The sequence below is a fragment of the Mustela nivalis genome (assembly GCF_964662115.1).
Source record: "Mustela nivalis genome assembly, chromosome: 14".
NCBI classification, from domain to species: domain Eukaryota; kingdom Metazoa; phylum Chordata; class Mammalia; order Carnivora; family Mustelidae; genus Mustela; species Mustela nivalis.
The window spans coordinates 56,192,819-56,219,359 of NC_139033.1; the positions used below are offsets into that span (position 1 = coordinate 56,192,819).

At 39.8% G+C, this 26,541-nt stretch overlaps 1 protein-coding gene across 24 annotated transcripts in view; it reads right to left on the reverse strand.

Moving 5' to 3' along the window:
- Positions 1–26,541, reverse strand: part of DTNA (dystrobrevin alpha) — a 355,996-nt gene that overhangs the window by 52,093 nt on the left and 277,362 nt on the right. For 10 of the 24 annotated variants that reach the window (XR_014302908.1, XM_082699565.1, XM_082699546.1 and 7 more), the window contains 7 exons: positions 21,881–22,035; positions 18,718–18,823; positions 17,318–17,484; positions 14,478–14,602; positions 9,471–9,554; positions 7,667–7,756; positions 28–105 (listed from right to left, as the gene is read on the reverse strand). Coding sequence is in view for 23 of the 24 variants with exons in the window: in XM_082699565.1 (XP_082555691.1) it covers positions 28–105; positions 7,667–7,756; positions 9,471–9,554; positions 14,478–14,602; positions 17,318–17,484; positions 18,718–18,823; positions 21,881–22,035 (805 nt within the window). In the remaining variant the exon portion in view is untranslated. Of the gene's footprint in view, positions 1–27; positions 106–7,666; positions 7,757–7,831; positions 8,121–9,470; positions 9,555–14,477; positions 14,603–17,317; positions 17,485–18,717; positions 18,824–21,880; positions 22,036–26,541 lie in introns of those variants that run through there. The other 14 variants (XM_082699553.1, XM_082699555.1, XM_082699552.1 and 11 more) reach the window with 4 other exon arrangements.

Sequence of the window (26,541 nt, forward strand, 5' to 3'; positions counted from 1 at the left end):
TTACAGTACACTCTGGCTTTAACTTACCCTTTGCCCTTCAGAAAAGCCGGAGCAGCCCTAGCCAGCAGTTTGTTCTGCTCTACTTCACTGTCCTTGGGAGGAGAGCTAGTTAATAAGATGGGAAAGCCAAGAAGAGCATAAACACAGCAATGCATTCAAGAACAGAACTGGCTACAGAAACTCCCGAGTCTAGATCCAAGCTCCATTTGGACGGCTCTCTTGTTACCCTGAAAGGTTCCAGATGTTTTCAGATTTCCACAGAGTTGAACTAGGAGCAGAAACCTGGCCTGAGAACCATAAGTGCAATTACACAAGCGTCCATGATCCCTGATTTGACCTCGCTATTTGCATAAGCAACAGACTGCATATACCTGAACGTAATGAAAATTCATTCAACATTCATTATGGACTATCATGTCATCGGCCCAATAGTTCACTAAGTGCTGCCAGCCTTTAGGTCCCATTCAAAGAATATACTTCTCCAGTCTTCCCTATATTTTCCAACTTTCTGAGTTGAAGAGAGATTTGAAAATTACCTACAGACTGCGGTCCTATTTGAAGTGCTTTACTACTCCAGGCACAAGTCACCTGACCCTTGATGAGAAGCTGCAAAGAAAACTTTCAGAGAAATATAAATATATATTCATATTCCCTGGGTCTATGACTGATGAACAGAGTCCTATCGATATAGCAAATTCTTATCATTTTAGGTTCATTATGAGGAACACTCATCTAGTAATTTAAATGATAGTTTTAAAAGTTTAAAATGTGGTTTTATTAAGTGACCAAAAGAAATAGAAATAATAATTAATAAAGTATGGCCAACCGAAAGCCATCCAGGATCTACTGAGCACGCTTCTTTGGGAAGAATGGTATTGATCCTTAGGGATACAATTGGACTTGTAATGTGCTTAAAGGGAGGCCTGCTCCTTTGTAGGTTGATAATTTTCCCTCTAAAGCTGGTGGACTGAAAACTACGCTCCCACCCTTCACATGGAGAATACAAAAATTAACTCTCTGACTTTGATGACCAAATCTTTAATTTCTGGGGTTGAAATCACAAAGTGTTACCACAAACTTTCCCAACATTTCAACAGGTTCTAAATGTTATGTATGCATTAAGATGGCTTATAAAGTAGTTAAAATCTTAAAAACTTAAAGTAGTTAAAATCTTAAAAACTTCAACAAGTTTTAAGGATTTACTAGGAAGCATCACTCACTTAGATCATGAAGTACAAAGAAAATACAAATGTGAAAACCAGTATCACATTAGAATTATGCACATCGTAACTAGAATTCTTGTTTTATAATTGTATATACTAAGAGGTTATGGAAGTAGTGAGATCTCTGGCAAACTTAAAATCAAAATTGATTTATAAAGAGAATGTCTAGTAGAGAGTAGCACTCATGTTTGTTGACTGTATGACCTCACTTGGCTTTGCAGGAACGCACCTATTACTTAAAGAGTACAACTGCACCTAAATGAAACTGAATTTAAAAATGAAATGATTAGTGTTCAAGGAGAATTCAAGTTCTTGGTGAACATAATGGGTTTTTTCTAGCCTACTGATCTTCACCTTTGAAGATGATGAAGCTGCCCATTAGGATGAAATAGCCACCTTAAGCCATCATGGTTGGTATTTTCCTATCATCCCACCAAAGCAGCATTCCAAACCTTGCCTTCTGAAGCACATCCTTCTGTATTCATTATCCAGTAACGATAGTCTCTGCTGCCCAATTACCACCCTTCCCAACTTCTCTCTTTTTAACTCAAGATAGATGTACCTACTATATAATTCATTTCAGATCCCTGCAAAACCACTTAAAAAGTGGTGTGAGATTTCAAAAACTCTTCCCTCCAAACTTAACTATTTCCCTGCCTTGTTTTACCCTTTGAAACACAGAGACTGTGATGGTATTTGATTCCTTAAATCCAAAGCCTAGTGGTTGTGCAGGTACAGCCCCTGGTGCTGAATGTACAGGAAGAAAGAAAGGACTAGCAGAGAAAAGAAACACAAGAGCCTCAACCGGGAGGATGTGTTCATGACCAGTTATGCCAGAGAAGCCACATAGGTGGAAGGTGATGTGTCACTTAATTTTGCTTCTGGGTCACTGGAGGAGACCTTCTGGCTTCAGGAAGGGAAGGGAGGCCCAGATTCTCCTTTGGTGGCCTTATTCTTTATCTCCCAATTCTTTGGGCTCCTCTTTCCTTTCCCTACTCCATTTGCCTGTCTTCCCTCTTCTCTTCTTTTTTGTTCCTCCTTCTTCCCAAATTCCTTCCTCCTTCAGATGGAAGAGGAGCAGACATTCTCTCTGTACACATCTTTTTTCATTTTGTTATCATTTCCTTTGCATTAGCCCTTGCCAATGTTGGTCTGAAGAAATCATTTAAGATCTTTTATGTTCCGTCTGCCTCCCACATGAATTCTTGGGAAAATCAGTTCTTGGAAAATATGGAAATTACACTCTCATTTATGAATTTGTAGAACCATACTATTTACTTCATTTAGTTACAGCTCTTAGTATCTAGTGCCAAGAGCATTTCTGACTTTTAGTACTCACTGTCCACATAGTTTCTGGACTTCCTAAGAAATAGTCTCCAATTCTTCTCCTCATCATTTATTTCTGGGAAGCCAAAAATATGACCATGTGTAGAGGAAGCCAAGTTCATGATGAAGACAAGAGTGGATCAAAATGAAATAGATAAAGAACTTGCAGAGTTGACATGGGAGGTAGTTTTCAATTAAAACTTGGGTCTATAAAGAATTTTCATGTGAAGTATCTTGACTAGATTTTCTTCTGCAGCTTCCAAGGAGTTCAAAGACTGAAAGTAAAGTGAAAGCCTTTTCTCCTGAGTTCTTGTGAAGATAGTCACAATATGTATGTAGTTCATTATAATTCCTTCAAAGCAACACACTCACAATACTTTATAGAATACAATAGATGTTCAAATTTTCACTTGATAGCTTGGTCATTTGTGTGGAGAAGTTAGGTGGTATTTCCAATTAGTTGCAGGCTTTGGGATCAGGCATATGGGCACCTACATTCTTCCCAAGAAGCGATGCTTCTGGAATGTCTGTGTGCCAGAATGCAACAACGATTGGCACATAACTCCAGCTGTAGGATCCTCCCCTTCTTCCACATGCTCTGTTTTAAAATCAAAATGCATTCTTTCTCTACCCTCTGAAGCCGGGAACTATTTGGGGTTCCTCTAGACCACCTGTGATCATTTTTTTCTAATCTGAGTCCCAAGAAAAAGCAGGGTCACCATCTTTAAAATTATATGTACACATCTATTTTACTTGCTCCCCCCCCCCTCTGCCACCAGTCCTTGTCATTGTATTTGTTCATTCCTCTCCACACATACTAACATGAATAGGCATGGGGACCGTCATACCCTGGAGGGGATGACAAGGTAAATTTTGAAGTCTTATGTGTTTGGCTGAAAGAAAAGACATGGGAAATATTCCTTTAGATTTTATTTTTCCTAAAAATTTCTCTATGTTCTCACCAATCCTCTGGAAAAGAGCAACTTTATATAAAGATAAACATCCTTTTCCCAGATTTTTTTCATACACAGACATGCAATGACACAATGGGTTCTGGGATGGTAGAGCAATTTCAAAATGTCTCATATTTATTGATTTTAAAATTCATCCTTGGTTTTGAAAGGTGACAACTAATGTCATATTTTTGGCTTAAGCGTAAAGATTTTTTGGGTGTTCTAAGGTAGCAAAATCACAAATGTTCCCTGGTTTTTGCTGAAACCTGAAATACAGTTTTAAAAGCCATTCTTGCTTGGCTGTGTTACTATATTAGCGCTGGTCAATTTTTTTTTTCTTTTATTAGACATGAAAATAAAGGATTTAAATAAAAGTTCTGGATGGAGTCTCACAGAGCAACAGTATTATGTAAACAAATTATGCAATGTAAAATAATTATTATCACAGTGGCTAAACAGAAAATGATATTTGAATAATGGAAAATTAAAAGCACATTTTCATTTTTACTAATCTTAAATAATCGACAAACGTGCGGTGTTTGAACTGGTAACAGATGACTTGTAAGTTTGGCTTCCTTCTTAAGTAACTAACTGTTAATTGTGAATAAAATTTTGCTTCCCATGTACGTATGTAAACACAAAACACACATATGTGTGTGTATAGCCATACATGTTGTATGCATTCACATTTAAGAAAATATGTTCATAATACACATGAACATATTATATGTTCATTCACATATGTCTATATATGTATGTACAATATATTATTTATATATGTCAAAAATTTTTGAGCTGCTCACTTATTTTAAATAAACTCACTGAATTATGTATCAATTATATCTTAATAAAGCTGTTTTTTATTAAATTGCTTCTCACTATAACTAACGCAGGCTAGTAACAAGGTCACTAAACTAATTTAACTAATTTAAAAGCAATAAAAAAATGTCCACGAGTTGAGATAATTTCTGAACAAATTCTATTTTCCTTTCTATTTCTAGTTTTCAATATCTGAGATCTGAAACATAGACTATCTGCCACATGCAAATCAGCAAACAGGCCTAAAAAACAGCTGAGTGTTTCAGTGGGAAAATTAGTTGTCATCAATTCAGGCTGGCATGAAAGCTGAACCATCTTTTAAGCGGGTACCGTGGAGGAAATAATAAGAATTCTTAGGTCACATTTGATTCACTACATTTACTATGTTGTTCCCCAGATATCATTAAGCCATGTCACTTACATTTTTGCCAAGAGAGCATCTAGAAAACTTTGCTGGTTACAGGGCATGCACAGAGAATAACTAAAGTAACTCTAGGAAGAGAATAAAGATTACTGAGTAAAGAAGAGAGGTGACTGGGGTTTTAATTATGTCCTAATATTTCAGTAGAAGAAACAGAATGGAGAGTGAAGACCAGTTTAACTCAGGTTTGAACAAAACTAGCTCATTAGTGGAACTCTGGGGCTACATGGAATAAAGAATTAACTGTAAAGAGTACTTATTTCAAATTTCATGAAATTTCAGACAACATAACCAGAAAGCGTGAAAACAGTGAAGAAATCCTCAGGGTGGTTGATTTATATGTTTATCTATTTTATGATGTTTACTTATAAATTTATCTCTTTTCCTGACAAGAGAGGATGGTTTTTAATCTCAGAAAGAAATTAACCATGGAGAAAATGTTGGTTTTCAGAAGCCAAGGTTGAATTTGGTGCCTCAATTTTATTTCTATTTACTTTTGATTACCAAAGCACCAATGCTTAAAATTTAGTTTGGATATTTTAAGTCTCATTAAAAATCTGGGTTGTTAGGTAAAGAATCTTTGGGTAAGCAAAGTGTTTGAAAAAACTGAAAAAGATTACAATGAATTAGCTTTTTTGTGGTTAAAAATCTAAACCAATCAACCAACCGACCAACCAACCAGTCAACCAATAAAAATCTCATAAATGCTGCTCCAGGGGAAAGAATCAGGATTTGGAGATTATTTGGGATGAGTGGTGTGCCTTCCCAATGTGTGCTATTGAGTCATATACAGTATTAGCTATTAACCAAACGGCACTGTAACAAACCAGAAAATAGCCCATTAGACAGTGTTCGGCACACTCCATGAAACATATGCAATTTTCTGACATTTGGGAGAGTGATAAGATCTGGCTAGATGTTATATATAATAGCCAAAGTGATTCCTTTTGTGAATAGTTACTACTCTAGAGGTTCCATTTGTGAAAGTATCTGTGAACCTACAAGAGATGGTTCTAAATTTGGGGGTAAAAGAAGGTAGCCATTTAAACTTCTGCAATGTCCTTAATGTGGTAGTGAAGACGATGGTCATAATTAAAGAATCTTACTTTACATGGGATAAGACTGCTTCATTTTCTCACATAAATGAGGCAAGGATTGTATCAAGATAATTAAGATTTTACGAAGGGGGCATGATGCCAGCAAAGATAGCCAATGGGCAGGGGTACCTCACTGAGGGTTGTGAAGGGTCCTTGCAGTACTCTTTGCAATGATGACAGCCAATCTTTCATAGGTGTACATAATGTTGCTGCCACACCACAATGGCCCCTGGAGCTCTTTTCCCAGTGATAATGAGAGAGTTCCATTGCTCCAGCATTTTCTCCCTATAAATTTATGCATTTATAATAATGTGGGTTTAGAGATATAGTCATGATCACAAAAGCGAGTGAAGTGAATTAGTCCACGAATTATGTCCTTTAACCTACACTGTACCTAACAGCACACACAGGCCCACACACCCACATGCACGAAGACTTCCGAAGTTTAAGGGCGGGTGCCTTTGAGAATTCCCTCTTTTCTTTCAAGTAAGGGAAAGGTGAATCAAGCACATAGCTAGAAATGGAAATAAGATCAGGGCTGCGACAGATGGGTGATGGTAACCAGTGTTATACACTTGTGAATCTGTGTGAGGTAGATTGCTAGGGTGTCAAAGGACTTCAAAGATATATCCCAGTGCCTTCTGAAGATCAAAGTGATATGCTTGTAAAGGACTCTAGGTGAGTCATGCCCGGTGTCTGTATTGAGGATTCTGGAGCGGTGATTTCAATTCATCCTCATTTTGCTTTATCTTTCCAAGATCTCTCACAACACGAAAGACCCAAAACTCAAGCTAAATAAAATATCTGTATGCCAAACCTCCCTACTTTCTCAATGCTGCCTTAACACTGATCTTGGCTTGTTGGTTTTAGGCTTCATGTGATTTTTATTTTTAATTTTCAAAAAAGATTTTATTTATTTATTTGAGAGAGAATGAGCTGGGGGAAGGGAGAGAGGGAGAAGCAGACTCTCTGCTGAGCAGAGAGCCCAAGGGGGGCTCGATCTTAGGACCCTGGGATCATGACCTGAGCTGAAGGCAGACGCTTAACTGACTAAGCCACCCAGGAGCCCCGATTTGATCAGATTTTTTAAAAAGGGCCATTGGGTTTGGGCAGGAGTGGAGGGCAGAGCTCTAGGTCATATTTCTTTGGTTCAGTTCCAAATGTAGGAAGAACAGGACCTTTAATTTCTGCCTGCTTTTGGCACAATAGGTTTCCATCAACCTTTGTGTATGGACACAGTTAAGAAATAAACAGGGGGTCACCACCAGCATTATCAAGTGACAGAAATTAAGCACTGAGAGCATGAATTGGTTTTGAAATTGTTCTTATAACAGGAATCAGACTGCCTTACCTTGGGGAAAAGTGGCCCAGGCCCAGTGAGACAGTAAGGTGTAAATTCTCAAGTCCGTAATTTACCACAATAATGTGGTCCAGCCACGGGACCTTGTCCTGGTCTTACCCTGTTAGTGCTACAGATCAATCACTCCGTGAAGCTCTTTGATTCAAGAATCTATGAAATCACCTTCTGGGGTCTTGCAGATTCTACTAAAGCAGAGACTCCTCCAAAGAAGAAGACCCAGCTTGGTACTTTTCATATGTATGGATCTCATAGATACTACTACAAGGCTGTAAAGTCACTAATAGAAGCGGAACAGAGAGGGGAAGAGCCAAGAAGGCCAGCTCTGGTTGAACTTCTCAATGGGATCTCATGAAGCCCCAGAAGATGTCGCTATCTCTACGGAGACACACTAGAAGAGGATTTTAGTGACAGAGTGGGATGGTCGGCACTACGAGCTACAGTTAGTGTTTCAGAGCAGCGATACTGACCGTGGGCTGTGGTCAAGCTGACTGACGTACAGCTTTATGAGCGAATGCTCCTCAGCCCCAGGGCTGGATGCACTTAGCCCCTCAGGTAACCTGAGGGGTACAAACAATGAGACCTCGTTAAAACCCTCCATGGACAGAGCAAGGCCCACTCAGAGAGGAAAGATGTTCAGTGTACATAGCTTTATTGAACAGCACCCTTGAAACAGAAATCAGAGGCTAACCTCCATGGTGAGAGATAGCAAGGCCCGCAAACTTGAAACAACATATTTGTGGTTCACAGGGAACATTCCAGAAGGACTGAAAATGGGGAAAAAAGGGAAATGATCCTAGTTTGGGTTAATGGGTACCACGCACCCTGGAGGAACCAGAACAGCTCAAAGTATAATAGCAATATTTTAGAAGAGAGGAAGCCATGTTATCCATCTAGACGCATCCACCATAAGCACCGTCCGAGCTGAAATGATATAAAATGACCTTCAGTAAGGATGGGGTCTAGCTCTGCTTTGACATTTGCAGAATGCAGGCTCTCCTAATAAAAGCACATCTTTCTCAACGTCATGCCAGATCTTCCCTAGCAAGAGATAATGGGCCCGCGTCCCTTCTAGACTTTACTGTAGGAAAGATGGTTGAACTCGCTGGTGGCTCTGCGAAGGAGTGGGAAAAAGAACATACTGAGGGCCAAGACCCTGTCATTTCACCTGGAGGTTCTGCAGTTCAGTTTTTGCCTCTGCATTTCCACTTGTTACAGATTTGCATAATCTACTGGGAGGCAACACCATGAACCACCTCGTCTTATTTATTATGCTAATTAAAATTAGGGGGGGCATCTTCATCTCATGTTCTTGCTGATGGGCAAATACAGGAACTTAGGGGAAAAAAAATCAGAAGCTTTCTGAGTCTCATTGTGTGCAAATCCTTACTTGAACATACCAGGCTACTAGAGGGAAATGGTATTTCAGAAACCTCTCCGGGGGGAGCAGACCGATTATGTTCCTTTTATGAAACAAGAAGTTGGTTTTTGTTTTGTTTTCTGCTGAAAGGCACTTGAAATCTTATGTTCATTACTCACTCCAAATTTCCTTACCTTTGTTTCCGCTTTCCTGTGAGCCTTCTCTGTGTATTTATAAAATAAGTCACTGATACTTTATTCATGAGATTTGAGCAAACAATTTGGAGAGCCTCTTGACCCTGCATATTTATCAAGCTAGCACTAAGAGAAGTATTTGCTTCACCTGTTCTTTGCTCACGTGGGGGTGGATTTTTGTATAAAAATAGGAGACACCTTCTCCTTTTTAAGAAGTTCTTCTTACCATCCCTGAAATCACTTAAACAAAAACTAGACTTCCAAGTTTGGTCATCAGCCTCTAGCCTCAGGAACTCCAGAGCTCACTGAATTATAAGATGAGATTTATAAGCTGTTTCAGAATGTACCTAATAATTTCTCATTGCATCTTGAAATTTCAATTCTCTCTCTTAAAGGGGCCATTCCAAGTGCTATGAAGGTGACTTTCTCAACGACATGGAATACAGGTGTGTCGATCATAAAACTTAAACACACCCCATGTTCTTACTGCGGGGAGATTGTAAACTCAAGTTTCCAGAAATGATATTCATCCCAAAAGCCATCCCAGCCATCGTCAAAAGCATCCAAAAGAATGAAAGTGAAAACCTGTGACAGATACTTACAAACCAGTTCCTAACAATAATCTTCCACACCTGGCTTGCACTGGAATATTTTTCTTAACACAGAATCAGGGGTTATTACCAAGGAGAGGGCTTATTTCATAATAAGATTGGAACTTACCTCCTGGTAATAAAAGGACTTCCTGAGGAGGGGACCGAGTGGGAGAAGAGGGTATCATTCATGCTGGTTACAGGTCTGGGCGGCCTAAAACGAAGGACAATGTGGGGGGAAAGTTAAAACAAATAGAAGTCACAAGTTAAAAACTATCCACCACCTTCCCAGGAAAGGGGCTGGAATCAACACAAAATTTTATATCTTGCAATGAAATTCTTTAAGTGTTTTGGGAAGTTACATTTCCTTAAAAATGTGGAATGTCCAATAAACATTAGGAGGAAAATCTCTGGACACCACAGGCATGTTTATCCATGAGATTTGAGCCTTCAAGTTTCCTTGAGTCATATTCTTGAATGGAGCAAGGACTCTGAGGTGGTCTCAGGTCCACTGTCTTCTCAAAGGAGAACCTCTAAAAAATTGATGATAAGCATAATCTATATCCTCTCAGAAAGCGGAAGTTCCAGAAACTTCTCCTGTGCTCCACATAACAATGGCTCTTTCTCAAGACACCTGCTCTGGAAGGAGCCAGTTGAAAAATCATATTGAGCCTGAATTGTTCTTGTTCTATGCGAAGATGCAGTCAAGCACACCAGGATTGTTATCTGGATGTTCTACACAATAGGGCACGTATGCAAGGCATCCTCTAAACTTCCTTTCATATGACGAGAGAAAGAAAATGGTGTTCAGTATTTCTCAGAACTGTGAATGGCCTTAAACCCCAACTGCATGGGATCTGTCATTTCCAGTTGCATTTTTCATTTTAGCCTGTCATCCTGTACCTGTCACTAATGTCTTCATTCAGGCAAAATGACAGAGCTATGACACATATCTCATCTCCAAGTGGTTTTTAGTCTTCTATTAGGTTCACTGGAATATGTTCCATGAGATGGGATTGAGAGTTCAGAATATGGGTAATGAGGCAGGGCATCATTCCAAGTCAGAGGAAATTTTGTTCTCACTATACTTCTGTACTGGAGTTTGATGAAGCAGAATTTGTGGACGCCAGACATTAATCATGGTAGCCTACAGAATCTGTGTTGGCTTGATCAAGAGATAAAGTTTTAACAGTTTAGTTTCTACCTTAGGGAACCAAAGTTGTTTTTGGATTCCACAATGCAGAGATCCTGAGAAAAAGGTAGACTTGTTTATCCCAGTGTGTTTATGCAACTGGAAACGATGCTATACAGGCTTTAAAAGGTCAGCACAATATGCAAAAATTCATTGAAACTTTTGGTTCCCAGTACTTGGTGCTAAACAGTGTTCGAAGATTTTTACAGACATTATTTCCTGGGGGAGGTGGAAACAGCAGCCTATTTCATCTAGTCTAAACATATCAGCTGACATTCTGAAAACTATCTGAGTGTTTTGCATTACTTATGTAAGATGTGTCTTTGACACGTGAGGCTAGTTTAAAACTAATTCTCCCTTGAGCACAACACTTTCACCTTGTAGGCAGGATGCGAATTTTATACAAATGTCCTCTGTGAATTTTGAAAAGTTAGGTAGATCAGATGTTAAAACAGTAAGAATGAGGGGCACCTGGGTGGCTCAGTGGGTTAAGCCTATGCCTTCGGCTCAGGTCATGATCTCAGGGTCCTGGGATCGAGCCCTGCATCAAGCCCTGCATTGGGCTCTCTGCTCAGCAGGGAGTGTGCTTCCTCCTCTCTCTGCCTGCCTCTCTGCCTACTTAGGATCTCTGTCTGTCAAATAAACAAATAAAATCTTAAAAAAAAAAAAAACCAGTAAGAATGAAATAGCTTTCTTTTAACTTTGCAACAAGTTGAAACCATCAACTTGACCAACATTTCTGGGTTTTTTGAGTCTTTTTTAACTTTCCCACCGTGCTCTAGCTCTAGGAAATGAGAAAACAAGTTGACTTGGAATACTTTTTAATTAGCCTGGTAAATTTACTCTGTAGAACCTGGTCACTGCCAAGCTGAAATTGCAGTTTCTTAGTAAATGGCTTCCTGTTTAAGGTTCATCATGAAGATGTTGAACTTGGGACACAGAATGACTAATCTTGGCACCAAATGGTGACTTTCAAAGGGACTGAGGTTCTTATTTCCTCCATCATCAAATGGGACGTTACTTTATCTAATAACTAGGTCACACTGGGAATTTTAAATGTATTGATTCTTGTGAGAAAGAAATAGCTTCACAAGATAAAGTCATACAGATTGACTGCAAAATTTTCCTTGTGGACAAGACCTTCACAGAGAACTTTTTTAAAAAAGATTTTTATTTATTTATTTGACAGAGAGAACGAGACAATGACAGAGGGAATACAAGTAGGGAGAGTGGGAGATGGAGAAGCAGGTTTCCCACCGGGCAGGGAGCCTGAATTGGGACCTGATCCCAGGACCCCGGGATCGTGACATGACCTGAGCCAAAGGCAGATGCTTAACAACTGAGACACCCAGCTGCCCTCACGGAGGATATTTTTTTTATAAAACTGGCATTCATCTTGTGACTAGAAAGTATTCCGCTTAAGACAGAATTAGTTTTAAACTAGTTTGATGTTACTCACTTGTATTGTGTCTCATAACCACTTATAATTATGATTACGTCTTTATAAGCACACAGGGGACTACTGAACTACTTACCAAGTGTCACTTTTGGCAGCAAGAAATTGAATGCAATAGAGACTGTTAATCATGGTAAAATTAACAAGAAATACAACAGCTTAGAACAAATGCCAAAATACCAAAATGTCACCACTTAAGTGGCCTTACATACCTAATTTAGAATGGCTACATGAACGGCATATTTTAAAATTAGAAGTCTGAGCTATCCCCATCAAAACAAACAAACAAACAGAAGAAAAAGAAATGGCTATCTGATCAGAACAAAAACATTTTAACAATAAATGAAAGAGAAAAATGTCTAAAACTAAAAATAGGAAAAAAATCTGGTCTAACAGAGATTGAATCTTCTGCACGCAGAATTTCCTGTATGTTATTCCAACAATTAAATGTTTTTCACAGATTGCATTTTAAAATTAAGACATTCACCCTGGAAAAATATATTATCCATGAGTACAGACCACTATTTTGATTCGAGGACTCTTCGGAGAATCTGGTTAAATATATGGAACTTTTCTCAGGGAAAGGCCTATTTGTGTAGAATTTTAAGGGAATCCCAAAACTCCGCGTGGAACTCAAATTGTGTAGAGAGTGCCCTCAGTGAGTCCAGTGAATAGTATGTCAAATCAGATTGCCACTAGACAGGTAAAAATTTGTTTACTCATTAGCCAGTTAAATACACACATCCACCAGCCAGAGCATGACTGGGTACAGGCCCTGGGCTATGTAATACCGCAGTGTGCCTGACCACGAACTTGACTTTTATTTCACTGTCTCATTTCCTAATTTTGTCTCCAAGTGGGAGGAAGCATCCTAATTCTGTTCTGCTGCAAAACTCTCAGAGTCAGGCTGTTCACATCTCTCCCTCTAGTTTCCTCACACCCATCAGCTCTGAAGGAACAGCGCTCTCTGGGCTGAAACTCCCAGCGGCGCTGGTAGGAAGTGACTGTACAGCAGAGCTCGGAGAGACACTCTCAGTTACTTTGCTCATTTATTAGCAACGTAGGGATTGTCTCTGGCGGGGTGGGGTGTGTGTGGGGGTAGAAACACTGTTGTTGAGACCTTAGTAAGAACAGCTCGTATGAGGTCGTTTTCTGCAAGCTACTGGCCCTCTGGGATACTCCCCAGATTTATTTATCCCTGGTTTCTTTTAAGGCTTATTTTTAGGATCAAAACTTCCAAAAATAAGTTAGTCACATTCTCTAGAATTAGCTTACATTTGTTTTTTGGATGCTTAGCCCATGCCAGCAACGTAAGCCTCCAGGCTGTGTGTATTGCCAAAGGCAGTAAACCCCCCGTGTACACTTGGGAGCAAACCAAGATGAGCCCCATGGTATGTACACAAAGCCATAGACATGACGTAGCACAAATCATTTGATGGCATTTGCTTAGGTCCACCAGAGGAAAGAGTGACTGCTTCCATAAAGGTCTCTGAGCCATCATGGCGCCTCTGACGGATCACGTTCTGAACTTCCTGACGCACGAACTTTGTACTGGGTGGTTTCCGATACTGATAGGTCTGATCAGCCACTTCTTGATGTCAACATGCAAACCGAGGCCCTGAGTGTGGCTGGTCCTACTGAACTGTGCGACACAAAAAGTGGCTTGTGTTGAGGGGGGAACTACCTTTTTTAGAGTCTTTCTGATGGTACCTGCAATGACGTAATTCCTAACTGGGCATAGAAGCAGATGGTGAGCTTGCCAAGATAATATCCAGGAAGAAATACTTCTTCTCCCTCAGCCTCCCCGTTATCTGGCCACCCAGGTCTGAGAGAGGCTCCAGGGCCCGAGGCTTCTGGAAGGTGGAAGGAATGAGTGGGAGCACCGTTTCTGCACATATCCCCCTCTGTCCACCAAACTCACGTAGACTTTGGAGAAAGAATTTTTTAAAGTCTGTTTTTGGATGTTCTGAGAAATTTTACCACCAACTTCCCCTTTCCACCTTCCCATGTATGGGCCATGATTCTTCTAAAGTTGTGCAGTTTAGGATAAGACAACAACGATTTTTAGATTTGTTGATATCTTTAAGATGACTGACTTTGCAGATAAATGAAACAAGGAGCTTTTATATTTGGGACTCAAAGCACAAGTGATATTAAGGTAGAGTGTGCTTTAAAATTTTCTCATCATGGTTAATTTCATTGATTGTTACTGTCCAGTAAAACCTCTACTAACAACTGTATTTTATAATGATGCTTTTTGAATATTTTCTACCTGTAGGTGAATAACGTTAGCGTAGCATTCTTGTACATCAAGACAGAAGTACTGTTTACCCCTACAATAAAAGATTATAGTCCCATTATTACTCTGTTTTTTATAAATTAAAATTTAAAACTTGATTCCTAGCAATTGATATGAAGTTGCCTTTGTATGGACATGAACATGCATGAATGAAGAAAAATGTCTTCCTCTGGAAGGCAGAGATACTCACACAATGTGGGCCAAGTTGAGTGGCTTCTCAGGCTGGTCAGGGAACATGGGGTGCAAGGGCTCACGGCTTGAAGCGCAGCTCAGAGACTTGCTTAATGCATTAGTTAGCTTCTTAGCAGGGGATTTCTGGAAAGAAGAAGAAAGGTAGAAGTGATAAGAACTAACAATGATGTTACATTCTCAGAGATGATTTGTTTTCATAATAGATATTCATTCATTCACTCATTCATTTCTTCATTGATTTATCCATGAAATCTTCAACTACCTACTACTCTAAGGGAATTTGCTCCGTGCTGAAACTAAAGTTCTGGGACAATCCACCAGAGTGCCTGCCTCCTGCTGTTTTGTGTCAGCAAATGCTGTGATGAGTGGAAAGCAGTCATTGTGCATGGGACATCTGAGCTGGGACTGAAGGGACCAGCAGGAGTCCTTCTGATAGTAGCTCAGGGGACCGGGAAGGTCATTCCAGATGGAGGAAGAAGAAACCCCATTCTGGAGAGGAAAGTAGAAGACAGACCCTTGAAGTCCTGCACTGCCACATCAAGGACCATGGTCTTTATCTCAAATGCAGAGCGAGACAATGAAGACTTTATATTATAGAGGTGACAGGAGCAGATGTGATTCTAGAAGGATTACTCCTGCTTAAGAGCAGAAAACGATCTGGGAGGAGACAGAAGTGGAAGTAAGAAGGTGAGCAGAAGGTTTCACAGGCATCTGGGTGCAAGATGTATTGGGCATGGCTGGATCCATCCAGTTGAAACTGAAAGCGGAACTTCAATCAGGGATTTTGGAGTTTAAAATTTATGTTCTTTCCAGAGCATCATGTTATCTCTTTTTCATTTAGACGAGTGGGATGTAGATCTTAAAATTTCACAGCCACTTCTTTTTTTTATTATTGTTATTTTTCTTTCTTTTTAAAAAATTATTTTTTTCTTTCTTTTTTTTTTCATTATTTTTTCACAGCCATTTCTATCAGAAATAATCTCCCTCATGTAATAAATCTTTACAGCAGCTTTTCCTTTCCACAAGAAGTCATTTACCATTCTGTCACTTGCTTTTATGCAGAGGGCCCATAATTGGCAATACAATGAAGCGACTTTTGTCCTCATGATCTAAAAGCTTAAGTGATAGAAGCGTTGTTCAAGAAGTTCGTCTTTGGCTTTTGTTAGGACATACAATTCTTAGAATACCTAAAACACAGCCATTGCAACAGCATTTCACCCCCATACACACTGCAGCCTCTTTATCCCCTTGACCGGTCTGACCCTACTTGTAAAGACGTTGTCCTGCCATATAACCATAGAGTTTGGAGTCCACAATCTCTAAAAAGAGGCGCCTAAACTGACTTTAGCATTTACATAAAACGATCATTAAAAATGCTTAGTCTTCAAACACTAACCCTCCAGAATGTGAGATAGAACAAGTTTGAAAATTGGTAGTATATCGACCATAAGAAAATAGAAAACGTTTTCTCCTATCTTCTGTACTAAACAGTGTTTCATGATCTGTGCTGGAGGATCCATGCTAGCATGTGACATAACCACCAGTGACAGGAGGCATCTGCTCTGGCCCAAAGCCCTCAGCATACGACCCCTTAGTGAAAAACTGGTACTCAATTTCAGAGTCTGAACGATGCTGAAAAATTAAAATAGTTACACTGAATGCTGGTTCCCAATAATCATTCCTAGAAAGAATGTTCTGATTTAAAATGCACTATCTGGGAACACCTGGGTGTTTCAGTCATTAAGTGTCTGCCTTCAGCTCGGGTCATGATCCCAGGGTCCTAGGATCGAGTCCTGCATCACTGAGCTTTCTGCTCAGTGGGGAGTCTGCTTCTCCCTCTCCCTTTGCTGCTCCCCCTGCTTGTGCTCTCACTCTCCTTCCCTCTCTCTCTGACAAATAAAAAAATAAAATCTTTAAAAAATAAAATAAAATGGATTTTCTGAAGAACTTAAAAAAAAAAGAATAAGTTACTCTTTGAGTAAAGGGTATGGGTTAATTGAAATGCATAAAATCTAGGAAAAAACTCATAATAAAAAGTTTGCATTTTCTTGTGAAAGAACTACTCCAAGAGCGGTTGGCAGGTTTGATGGTACAGCCCACAAACCCCAATCCATACATAGGGCAGTACTTTCACAGAAGCACAGGAACAACCTCAGGGGACCTGATCTTTGAGTGACTGAGACCTAGATCAGCAAACTAAACCGCTTGAACCCCGAGCTCACCCAGTTGGATTCCTCCTACACATGCATCATGTGGACAGACTCTCACAGGTCACCTCTGGCAAGCCGGTCACTCACAGTTTACGCAAGGATGATCTGCTCATAGAGACTACCTCCCTGCCTCCAAAAAAGAAAACTGGAACAGCACCACGAAGCCCACAGGCTCACACAGCTTTCCTTTTACAAGCTCTAGCCATGCACTTAACGGAGCTCCAGAATCTGAGAGTCAAGGAACTAATGATAATTTTTAAGAAATTCCCATACCCCAAACAAAACAAAACTCGGAGGGAACCTTAACTTACTGTGAAAACGAGATTATGTCCCAAAGTTGCTAGTTCAGTTGTTATCTAAGCCAGTACCGAGCTGTCTGCGTCCCGAGAAGTAACAGAGTGTGAGTCTGCCTAAACTGTAAGTCCTAGAACGCGACACTGGCTTCAGATGCCGCAATGAAGATGTCCCAGGAAGGTGGGGGTGGGGTGGAGGGAGAGGGGAAGGAAGGCATGCTAGAGCAGAAGTTAGGTTTGCCTCTCGATTGTCCCGCCGCCATCTTTGCTGGTCCCTTGCATTCTGAGTGACGCTCACACATAGGAGGGGAAGTGTTGCCTGGACCTTGGCTTACCCATGAGGTGTACTCTTTCATTTGGTGCTGGTTGCTATGGGAACCGCCAGCGTGTCCCCTCCAGAAGCAGTCCTGACAGAGCTGGTAATTGTGACACTGTTGGCATCGGTAGCGGAATCCCATCATACTCTCACTGTGGCAGTAGGAACATTCTACCGGATGGAAGACTACGGGGGAAAGAAATGGAGGAAAAAAAAAAAGAGAGAAAATAAAAGTCTGAGCCAGAATAAGGAAAAATGCAGCCAAACAGGGACTGTGTTTTTCTGCTGTGTGCTGTGATTTCAGAGGCTAGTCAGTTCTGGCTGAGAGGAGAATTATGTTTATTCCTGGACTCTCACCACCCTTTTCACGCATGTGTGTGGAGGTGGGGGAAATGAAAGGGGATGGAGAATAGGTCTTCTTTTAACCACAAATTTCCCTCTCCACGTCCAGCTCTTACACTATGAGAATATAAATTACCTAAACGGACTCGTCTTTCCCCCAAACTGCTCCCTGTCTCCAGGAGACCAGCACAGCTCCCTAGAAGACTCAGAGGCACAACAGATGAACAAGACTGACTCTCCACTGGGTGGAGAGAAGTGGAAAACAGGGAGAAAAAAGAAAGGGAAATGGGGGAGAGTATGAAAACTGGATAAGAGAATTGAATTATTTCATTAAAAAAATGGAGTGGCTGATGGTCTTCTTTCCTGATTGACATTACCTCATTTAACAATTTTTTCTTTCTTTCCTGAGAGACAGATGGACAGAGCCCAAAGAGATGTGTAAATGATGTGAATACACTTCTAATTCAGATGGTTTGAGGGACACCGAACTCTCTCTAACAGACAATTGGAATTATAAAGCAGGCAAGGTAAAATACTTGAGATTTGAAGCTAACATATAACCAAATCCAAGTAATTGTCTACACGTTATGAGCTAAAGATATTAAACAACAACAATTTTTGCCTTTGGTCAAGTTATTCTTTATGTAACCACAATCATTGAAAGCTCCATTCAGAACATATGACTGAAGATTAGCAAGGTACCATAATCTAATTTTCCCCTCTATCTCCTCCGCCTATTCTTGGCCGAGTGCCTAGGAATGGTCGATGCCATGTACACCAATATTGGAAGTTCAGACCTAAAAATAAACCTGGAAGATGTCTTATTCATTATGGAGATTCTTCTGCTACAGCAAGACTACAGCCCCACGTGACTTGTAACTGAGAGACACATGGTGAGATTTAATAAGCGTATGGAATCAACAGTCCTAATTTTGCAGTGGACCTCGAAGGCCTTACTGATCAGGGAGAAAGTTTCTTTCAAAACTCAAGAATTACTGAATGACCTTTGTTTAATAACTGTAGACATGACAGCCTGCTAATTCCAAAAACTGCCATAGCTCAGGAGTAACTACTCACCATTTTCCACATTCGCCAGACGATGCAGAAGGGGCAGCCAGACCAGACACTGCGGGGGAGGGTCGGACATGAGAGTGTCCAAGAACCCATTTAAGGTGACTTTTTTCTGCATCAAAAAACCCACAAAAATTTAGAACCATTTGAGATGAAAGACACAAGACATTCAATGAACCTCTAACGTATCAAGAAACAGAATTTATTCTTATAGCTGGAGAACCAGTTCTGAACTTAAACCCTTTGGTTTCTTTTGACACTTCCACACACACAGGACTGGGTTATCTCCGTTGAGGCTGAGTCCATATTACCAGAACAACAGTTCTGGGAGGGGTGCTTTTGTGTATGAGGGACATATCGAAGTGATGAGGAAAGATGAAGGGTAGACTTGCTCTGTAAAATGTGACCCAACAGTGGGTCATAGCACGTGCCACAATTCCCGGAGCAGGTGGTCTTCCCCATCTGTAGAACAACGTCTTTTTCAAACTCCCTCCACTCCCCTAAGTCCTACATACTTCATGGTTAATATGAATGGTTCTGTGATACAAGATCAGCAGGGAGTCCTGTTAGGAGGGAGCGATCCTTCGCTGTGAGGAGAGAACCATCTATATTTTTGGAAAATCCTTTTTCTCTTTATAGATCTTTCCTCTTAATTCAGTCTGCATCTGTTCTCACTATCCTGGTTCTTTCCAATGCAGAAAAGGAATGTATTATAAGTTCCTTTCAAAATGACAAAAAATAAGAAGTTATAGGAGTACAAGATAGTATAATAGGATGAATGATAACAAAAGACATGTTTATATGCAAAAATCACTATTTGGGAAATTTTGAATTATAATATCAGGTGGATGGGGTAGTTTTTCTTTTTGTGTTTAAATTTCTATTTTAACTCCTGTTTAGTTAACCTACAGCAATATATTAGTTTCAGGTGTACAGTATAGTGATTCAACAATTCTATACATTACTCAGTGCTCATCGAGATGGGTGCACTCTTAATCCCCATCCCCTCACCAACTCCCCCCAGTATCCATCTGTTTGTTCTCTGCAAAAGAGCCCAAATAACCAAAGCAATTTTGGAAAAAAAAAAAAAAAGAAAAACAAAAAACAAAGCTGGACTCTAGATTTCAAGATATACTACAAATTGTAGTAATCAAAACAGTATTGTACTGGTACAAAAACAGATCAATGGAACAGAATAGACAGCCAGAGAATAGTTTCGTATCTTTAGACAAGAAATCAGTAGTGAAGAGTTTTAGTATCTTTTCAAGGCACCTATGTTAATACTAAACCTTGTCATTCATTCACAAGATATTTTCGTATGCTTCAATTAATCTTTTTTTTTCAGCAGATATTTATAATTTTAGCATTTCCTTGTAATACTAAATAGCTTAAGTTTTATAGGATTGATAGCAACATTATTATTAAAATATATTTTATATAAAGTGTAAGTAATAAGACAACATTTTTTGAAAAAGCCACAACAATTTGTAGCATCTAAAATAATTCTGTCTTTCCAAAGAATCACTTGGAATGGCTTGTACTTTTTCCAATGAAGCAATGCAAACAAATTTAAAGTGTCATCATTCAAACTGCTATGATAGTTTATGAAGGACAAAAATAAACTGGTCTTATTATTTTTATTTGTGTTGCCTCTTTTTATACTTCAAATGATCTTCCCCATTTTGATCATTCATCATACTGGCTAAAAATCACTTCTGACAATTCCCAAAAATGTTATTACGATTTTGACATATATAAGTTTCTCATCGTTGAGGATATATAAAAAATTATATAATAGAACAGTCTACAAGATATTTCAAAAGGACTTTTGAGCGGTGATAACATCATATATATAATTCTTATTGAACATGTAGGTCCTTGGAAAATAGAAAGATAGTCATCAAGAGAGTCAAAAGCAAAAACAAAGTACTGGGACTACACCAAAATAAAAAGCTTTTGCACAGCGAAGAAAACCATCAACAAATGTACAAATGTACAACAAACCCAGAGGTAGGGAGACCAGCATGAAGGTTAACATAATAGGCCAGGCAACAGATGAGGATGAGGAAAGAGATCAGAGAGACATTTAGAAGGGGAAGACAGCAGGGATTGAGGACTGATGAGAACTGCGGGTTGAGGAAGTTGTCTGGAAGGAGGCCAAGGTGAATGGAACCATTCTGACGTGACCAACTCTTAGGACAAGTATAAAGAGGAGTGTGCTTTGGCTGGGGGCAGAGATGAGGGACCTAAGCCAGCCTGGGGCTGGGGAGTGGGAGGGGTCAGAAAGGCCTACTGGATGAGACAACGTGGAGTCTCTCCAACTGTCCCATCTCTTATTAGTTGTATGGATACCATTATGATTCTACAACAATCCATGACCCATAGGGATGTCTAAGGCACTTTGACCTCATAGGTCACAAGGAAACAGACTGATGAAGTTTACTAGGTGGGCAGTTAAATGCAGCTTTTCAGGGGCTGCTATGCACTGATTTCTTAAGTAAGGGATCCTTTTAGAGGATAGTCTTAGTTAGTATAAATTTTTTAATAATTTCAAGCAAAACCTTTAATTTCTGGGTTTGTAAATTACTACTGAGCTGTGCTGGAGAATGGTACCGGACATGGAGACTTTGTACGTGACTGGGCAGATACAAACATGGAAAGCCCCATGAACTCAATAGCTTCTCTGGGTCAACTTGTACCACCCCACTTAAAATATGTTACTCCGAACAGCTAATGTATCACGTCAGGGGGAACTTAGCCAGCTGTGTTTGTCATACATTTGGCATCTGCTATATGATTCCTTTCTTGCTTCCTTTGCTGCACATTGGTGAAACCTGGCACTGGCTCAGACTTGTGTTTCATGTGAGGCTGAGTGACAGTTCAGCTCTTTTGATAAGCAGTGATAATGACCGCAATGATACCAAGCGTGGAAGGTCGTTGTAAGGATTAAATTAGACAATGCAAGAAAAGAGCTTAGCATGGTACCTGGCTCATGGTCAGGAAGTACCACCAATTATTATTTTCTAGGTAAGCTGACTTGAGTTACTGGCTCAGAGGTCATTTGTCAGAGGCTGGGAGATACTACAGGTTATCACGAAGAGGAGTCAAAGTGGTGACTTGATGTAACATACCGAAGGACAACCTAAGAGACATTTCCTTTTTTTCCTACCTGTTGAGAGAAACAGGACCTTGCTGACTGCTCTGTGTAACCAAATGAAGGGCCTTCAAAAACGGCTGTGGGTAGTTTGAGAACTTCCCGGAGGAATTGATCATATCGTCCATAAACCATCACCCCGCTGGAGTCAGAAATCATGGAGAAAATATCTGATGGAAGGAAAAAGAAAGATATTTACTCATCCCATGAATATATTCTCCACCGTTTCAGTGAAACATATCTCCTGCAAATAACAAAAACTGTAGCAGAATAAGTAATTTTTTATGAAAGAGTAATACAGAATTGTTATGCTGAAATATTCCTGGCATAGTGTTGCCTTTGGTGTCTTTTTGTTGCTGATTCTGAAACACAGCATTAATTTGGGTAAAATTAGCATATTTTGATAAGACAGTATCCCATTTTTATTTTGAGGTCAGTTATAAGCTCAGATACCATTCAATGGAAGGAATTTTTAAATATGCGAGGGATATGCTGATCTCATTGAAACACACAAAAAACATTTACCATAACATTGGGGTGTGTATGTATCTAGCTAGCTAGCTATTTACTCATCTATATTACCACCAAGACCTTTGAGTTTTGGTTTCAGATATTGAAAAATGAGAGACACGATGGGGATAAGGATGTAATGAAATCACCTGATTAACTTCCCACAGAAGCAGAAAACTTTCTATAAATCATGGTGTTCCAGGTGGAAGGCACTCGATTTACAGGGAAGAGTCTTTTGACTAACGTAGTCGAGGGGGAGCCTGGCCTTGGGGAAGATCAATGACGTAAAGTCGGAGTCCTGGGCAGAGTCTGTGTCTTCATTGAACCCCTGTCCTTCAGTTTCTGCCACTATGGGCACTTAGTGAATATTAATGGCATAATTTCTCAAGGTACTTTATAATTCCTCTGTGGAAGTCACTATGGAAATGAAAGCAAATGCTATCATAGTTTGTCACCAGGCTAGATTGTAACTAGGCCAGCACAGCTGTTGGGATAAACTGTTGTAAATTCAATGTGTTGCCTCTGTTCATTTTGGGCTTAATGTCTCAAGGTCAAAATGCAATCTGGGGACATGGTTTTTACACTGCAGTCAGATGGTAAGCCTATTACAGGCTTTACCTGGATTATGTTTTGAGGATGTGAACTGACTCTCATTGCCTTCAAATACTCCATTTATAAAGAATTTCTACTGTGTTTTGAATTGTTTATCAATTATGAGGCTAAAGAAATTTTACCTAGGCTACAAAGTTAATGTTGTTCTCATCCACCGTCACAATTTTATCTCTTATGTTTATCTCTTTATCTCTTATGAATTCATTATAATTGGTCAAAAAATATGAAAAAAGTTGCCAACAGCAAAAAAAAACTCTTATGTAATCCCACATATATAGAAATGCAAGAATTCCAATAAAAATGGGAAAAAGGAAACCCAGGTAAAGGAAATGAACTTTCTTATCAGAGCTGCCATTTTGTGTGTTTTTAGGTAGGTTGGTCAACTATAATTGGGTCATCCTGATGCTCTTCAAGGCAGGAATTTTCTAAGCCAGGACACATTTTGAAAAGTAGCCTAAGTCTTTCAAATCTCCCATGGAAAGAATTTAGACAACAGCTGTAACTAGAGCAAAAGCTGACGAGTACCAACACTGACCTTTCACAAACTTGAAGCTCATATTAAGCTTGTCTGTGTTGATGAAGCTTTGCGAAGCAAGAGCCAAACTAGGGCTAGGTCACTGGGATCAAAGGGAAGGGGCTATTAATGGCCAATCTGGTTTTTCAAAAGAAATGAGGGACTCTGAGGAAGCGATCAAAATGATGTTTGCACCTTAGTTCTGGGCTCTTATGTTATATAACAACATATATATGCACATATGGCTATGACAATATACATATACACATATGTAATATGCTAATATGTAATATATGTGTATGTAATAAAATAGAAGGTATTTCTAAGATTAAATTAGTCAATAGACAAAAAGCATACAGATATAAAGGACACAGACTAGTGCTTGACACTTAGTACACAGTACAGAAATGTGAGCTTTTTTACTATTAATTTCATGTCACATTTTTTCTGTTATTTACTTTAGATGCTTAGGCTTTGCCTCCCCCATGGGATTGCTCTGTAATGTTACCAGTCATACTCTAAATCACCTCTGTATTTCCGACGGCACCATACAAAGAGAGATACTTTAGAAGAATTTATATTCACTGATTCATTCATTTTAAATTAACTTAACACATACAAAATGTGTAAAACTGTGCTAAGCAATGACTACACAGAATATCCAGCACATAGTTCTTTTTTACTTATTTTTTAAAGGAATTAAAACAAAATTTTATTTGAAAGTAACATCAAACTTAACAAAATAATTGCAGGAATAAGAGTACTCCAAAGAACACTCACACACAACCTTTATCCAGATTCATCTATGAACCCTTTATTCTATTTACTTTATAATTCTATCTATCTATCATCTATCTAAATATCTGTCTATCTACCATCTGTCTATGTCTGTCTGTGTGTATATATGTGGGGCAAACATATAATTTTTTTCTGAATTGAGACTAATATGCATATATCATGGCCTTTACCTCTGAATGCAGCCAGTGTGTCTTCCCTAAGAGGAAGGGTATATCCTCTGATGAGATTACAGCAAGGAACAGCAAACATTTTTCTGTAAAGGGCCCAATAATGATAATGATATTTTGGGTTTTGTGGACCACATATGGTCTCTGTCACACACTCATCTTTGTACTTCATACAACCTTCAGAATGTGGAAGTTAGTCTCCGCTTACAGGCCATAGCTGGTTTACCCTGGGTTTCAGGGTAGTTAACCACTTTGGTATATTTAACATTGATACATTGATCTTATCTAATATTATCCGACCTCTTGGTCATATTCCAATTTTGTGAGTTGGTCAGTAATAGGACATAGTTCTTGACCTCTGAGCAGTCCCAGTCCCTTGAGGGTACAGACGTGCTTACAGACTGCATCCTATGACATTGTAAATCCTCCGCGGTGGTGTGACTACTGGAACAGGAGTGTGCACGGGATGTAGCAGGAGCGTGAACAGAGGGCTTTCAGAGTGAGGGAAGATTTCCTTACCGAAGTGACTTCTGGGTCTTCCTAGGTGACAGAGGGGACTTCTAGGCCAAGCATAAAGGACGGTTAGGAGCTAGTCAGGCTTTAAGACACAGAATCAGGGTGTGTGCATGGGCACGCTCAGGCATGATGCACTCAAGGCTCTTCAAGGAGTTCATTGTTCCAGGGGCCCTGGGTGCCCATGAGGGCATGGTGGGAGACGAGGTAGAGATCTGAAGAGCTTTAGGCCTCTACTAAGGCACTTAGATCGTGTCCAGAAGATGTTTTGGGAGATGCTAAAGATTTAAGGCAGGCCTCTGAGTTAGAAATATTACCCCGGGGGGGGGGGGTAGGTGTGGAGACAGAACAACCAGTTCAGTTATGGAAACCCAATAAATCCCTGGTTTTGGCCACAAGGCTATTCTTGTCAACCAGCCTTCCCCAAAAGTTTCAGCATAGCATGTGACATTCCAGGCCAGCAGCACTGTTTTCAAAAATTTTTAGGATCCTCAGGACCATCTGGGAGCCCCAGGGAAGAATTATAAACAGGTGTCCCAACTCATTACAGCAACAACTTAGAAGTGGACCAAGAACGATTTGACACAAACATGGTGTTTGATTAGGTCAGTCTCTGTTTAGGTCACCATGTCCTCTGATTGCAGGGGCAGCCTCACACTTGAGGCTGCTGTGGTTACGGTCATGAGAGCCTGCATATTGGTTCCTGGCGGCCCTGAAGGCTGGAAATTGTGGCGCAACATGGAGTTGTTGTCCCTTTTCATTGATTTTAAAGCAGTTGGAAAAATTTAGTTTAATATCTTCTATCTTCCACTCTTTGCCTTCTAAAGTTCTTAATTTATTTTCAGCAATGACTCTTGCCCTGCCCTCTCCCACATGAAGGGGTACTTGGAACAAACTAAATACCTCTCATCCTTATGCATGAAAACAGAAAAACTGCCAAAGGAGCACAGCTGGCATATTAGCTTAAAGTGAATTAGAATTGAAAGAAGGGAAAACAAAACCCTCAAACACTGAGAAATTCCATATCCTTTCATTTTACTTTTTCTTAGTACAAAAGCAATGTGGAAAATCATGACTTTTCCTGTTTTATCAGCAAGAGCAGCCAGCAAAAGAAGACCAGAGAAAACCCTCACAATCCCACTCTTCAAGAGTTAGCCTCTGCTGTCTGCGGGCAGATTGGCCCATATTTGTGTATTCAGCTAATAATTATCACTGAAGCCAGAAATATTGGTGACTGAATATATTTATTTTTGACTAACTAACATTTTGGCGAAGTTCTTCCAACCAAAGTGCTTGCAGTTAAATTGTGTTTGTCAAATTGCTCTCAAACGACTTACCAGGAAACCACGAAAACCACCTTCTTGGGATTCAGTAAACAAAGAGTGACTCCTCAGCAGGGCAGCTGGGGCTACATTAAGCTGTGATTCGGAACCACTCCACTGTGAGAGGGCAATATCATAGCTCTCAGGATCATGTGATCTGTTTTTGGCGTTCTTTAGAATTTGTGACACTGAAACTGATTTCTGCAGACTGAAGAACACAATCTACTTCCCGTAAGACTC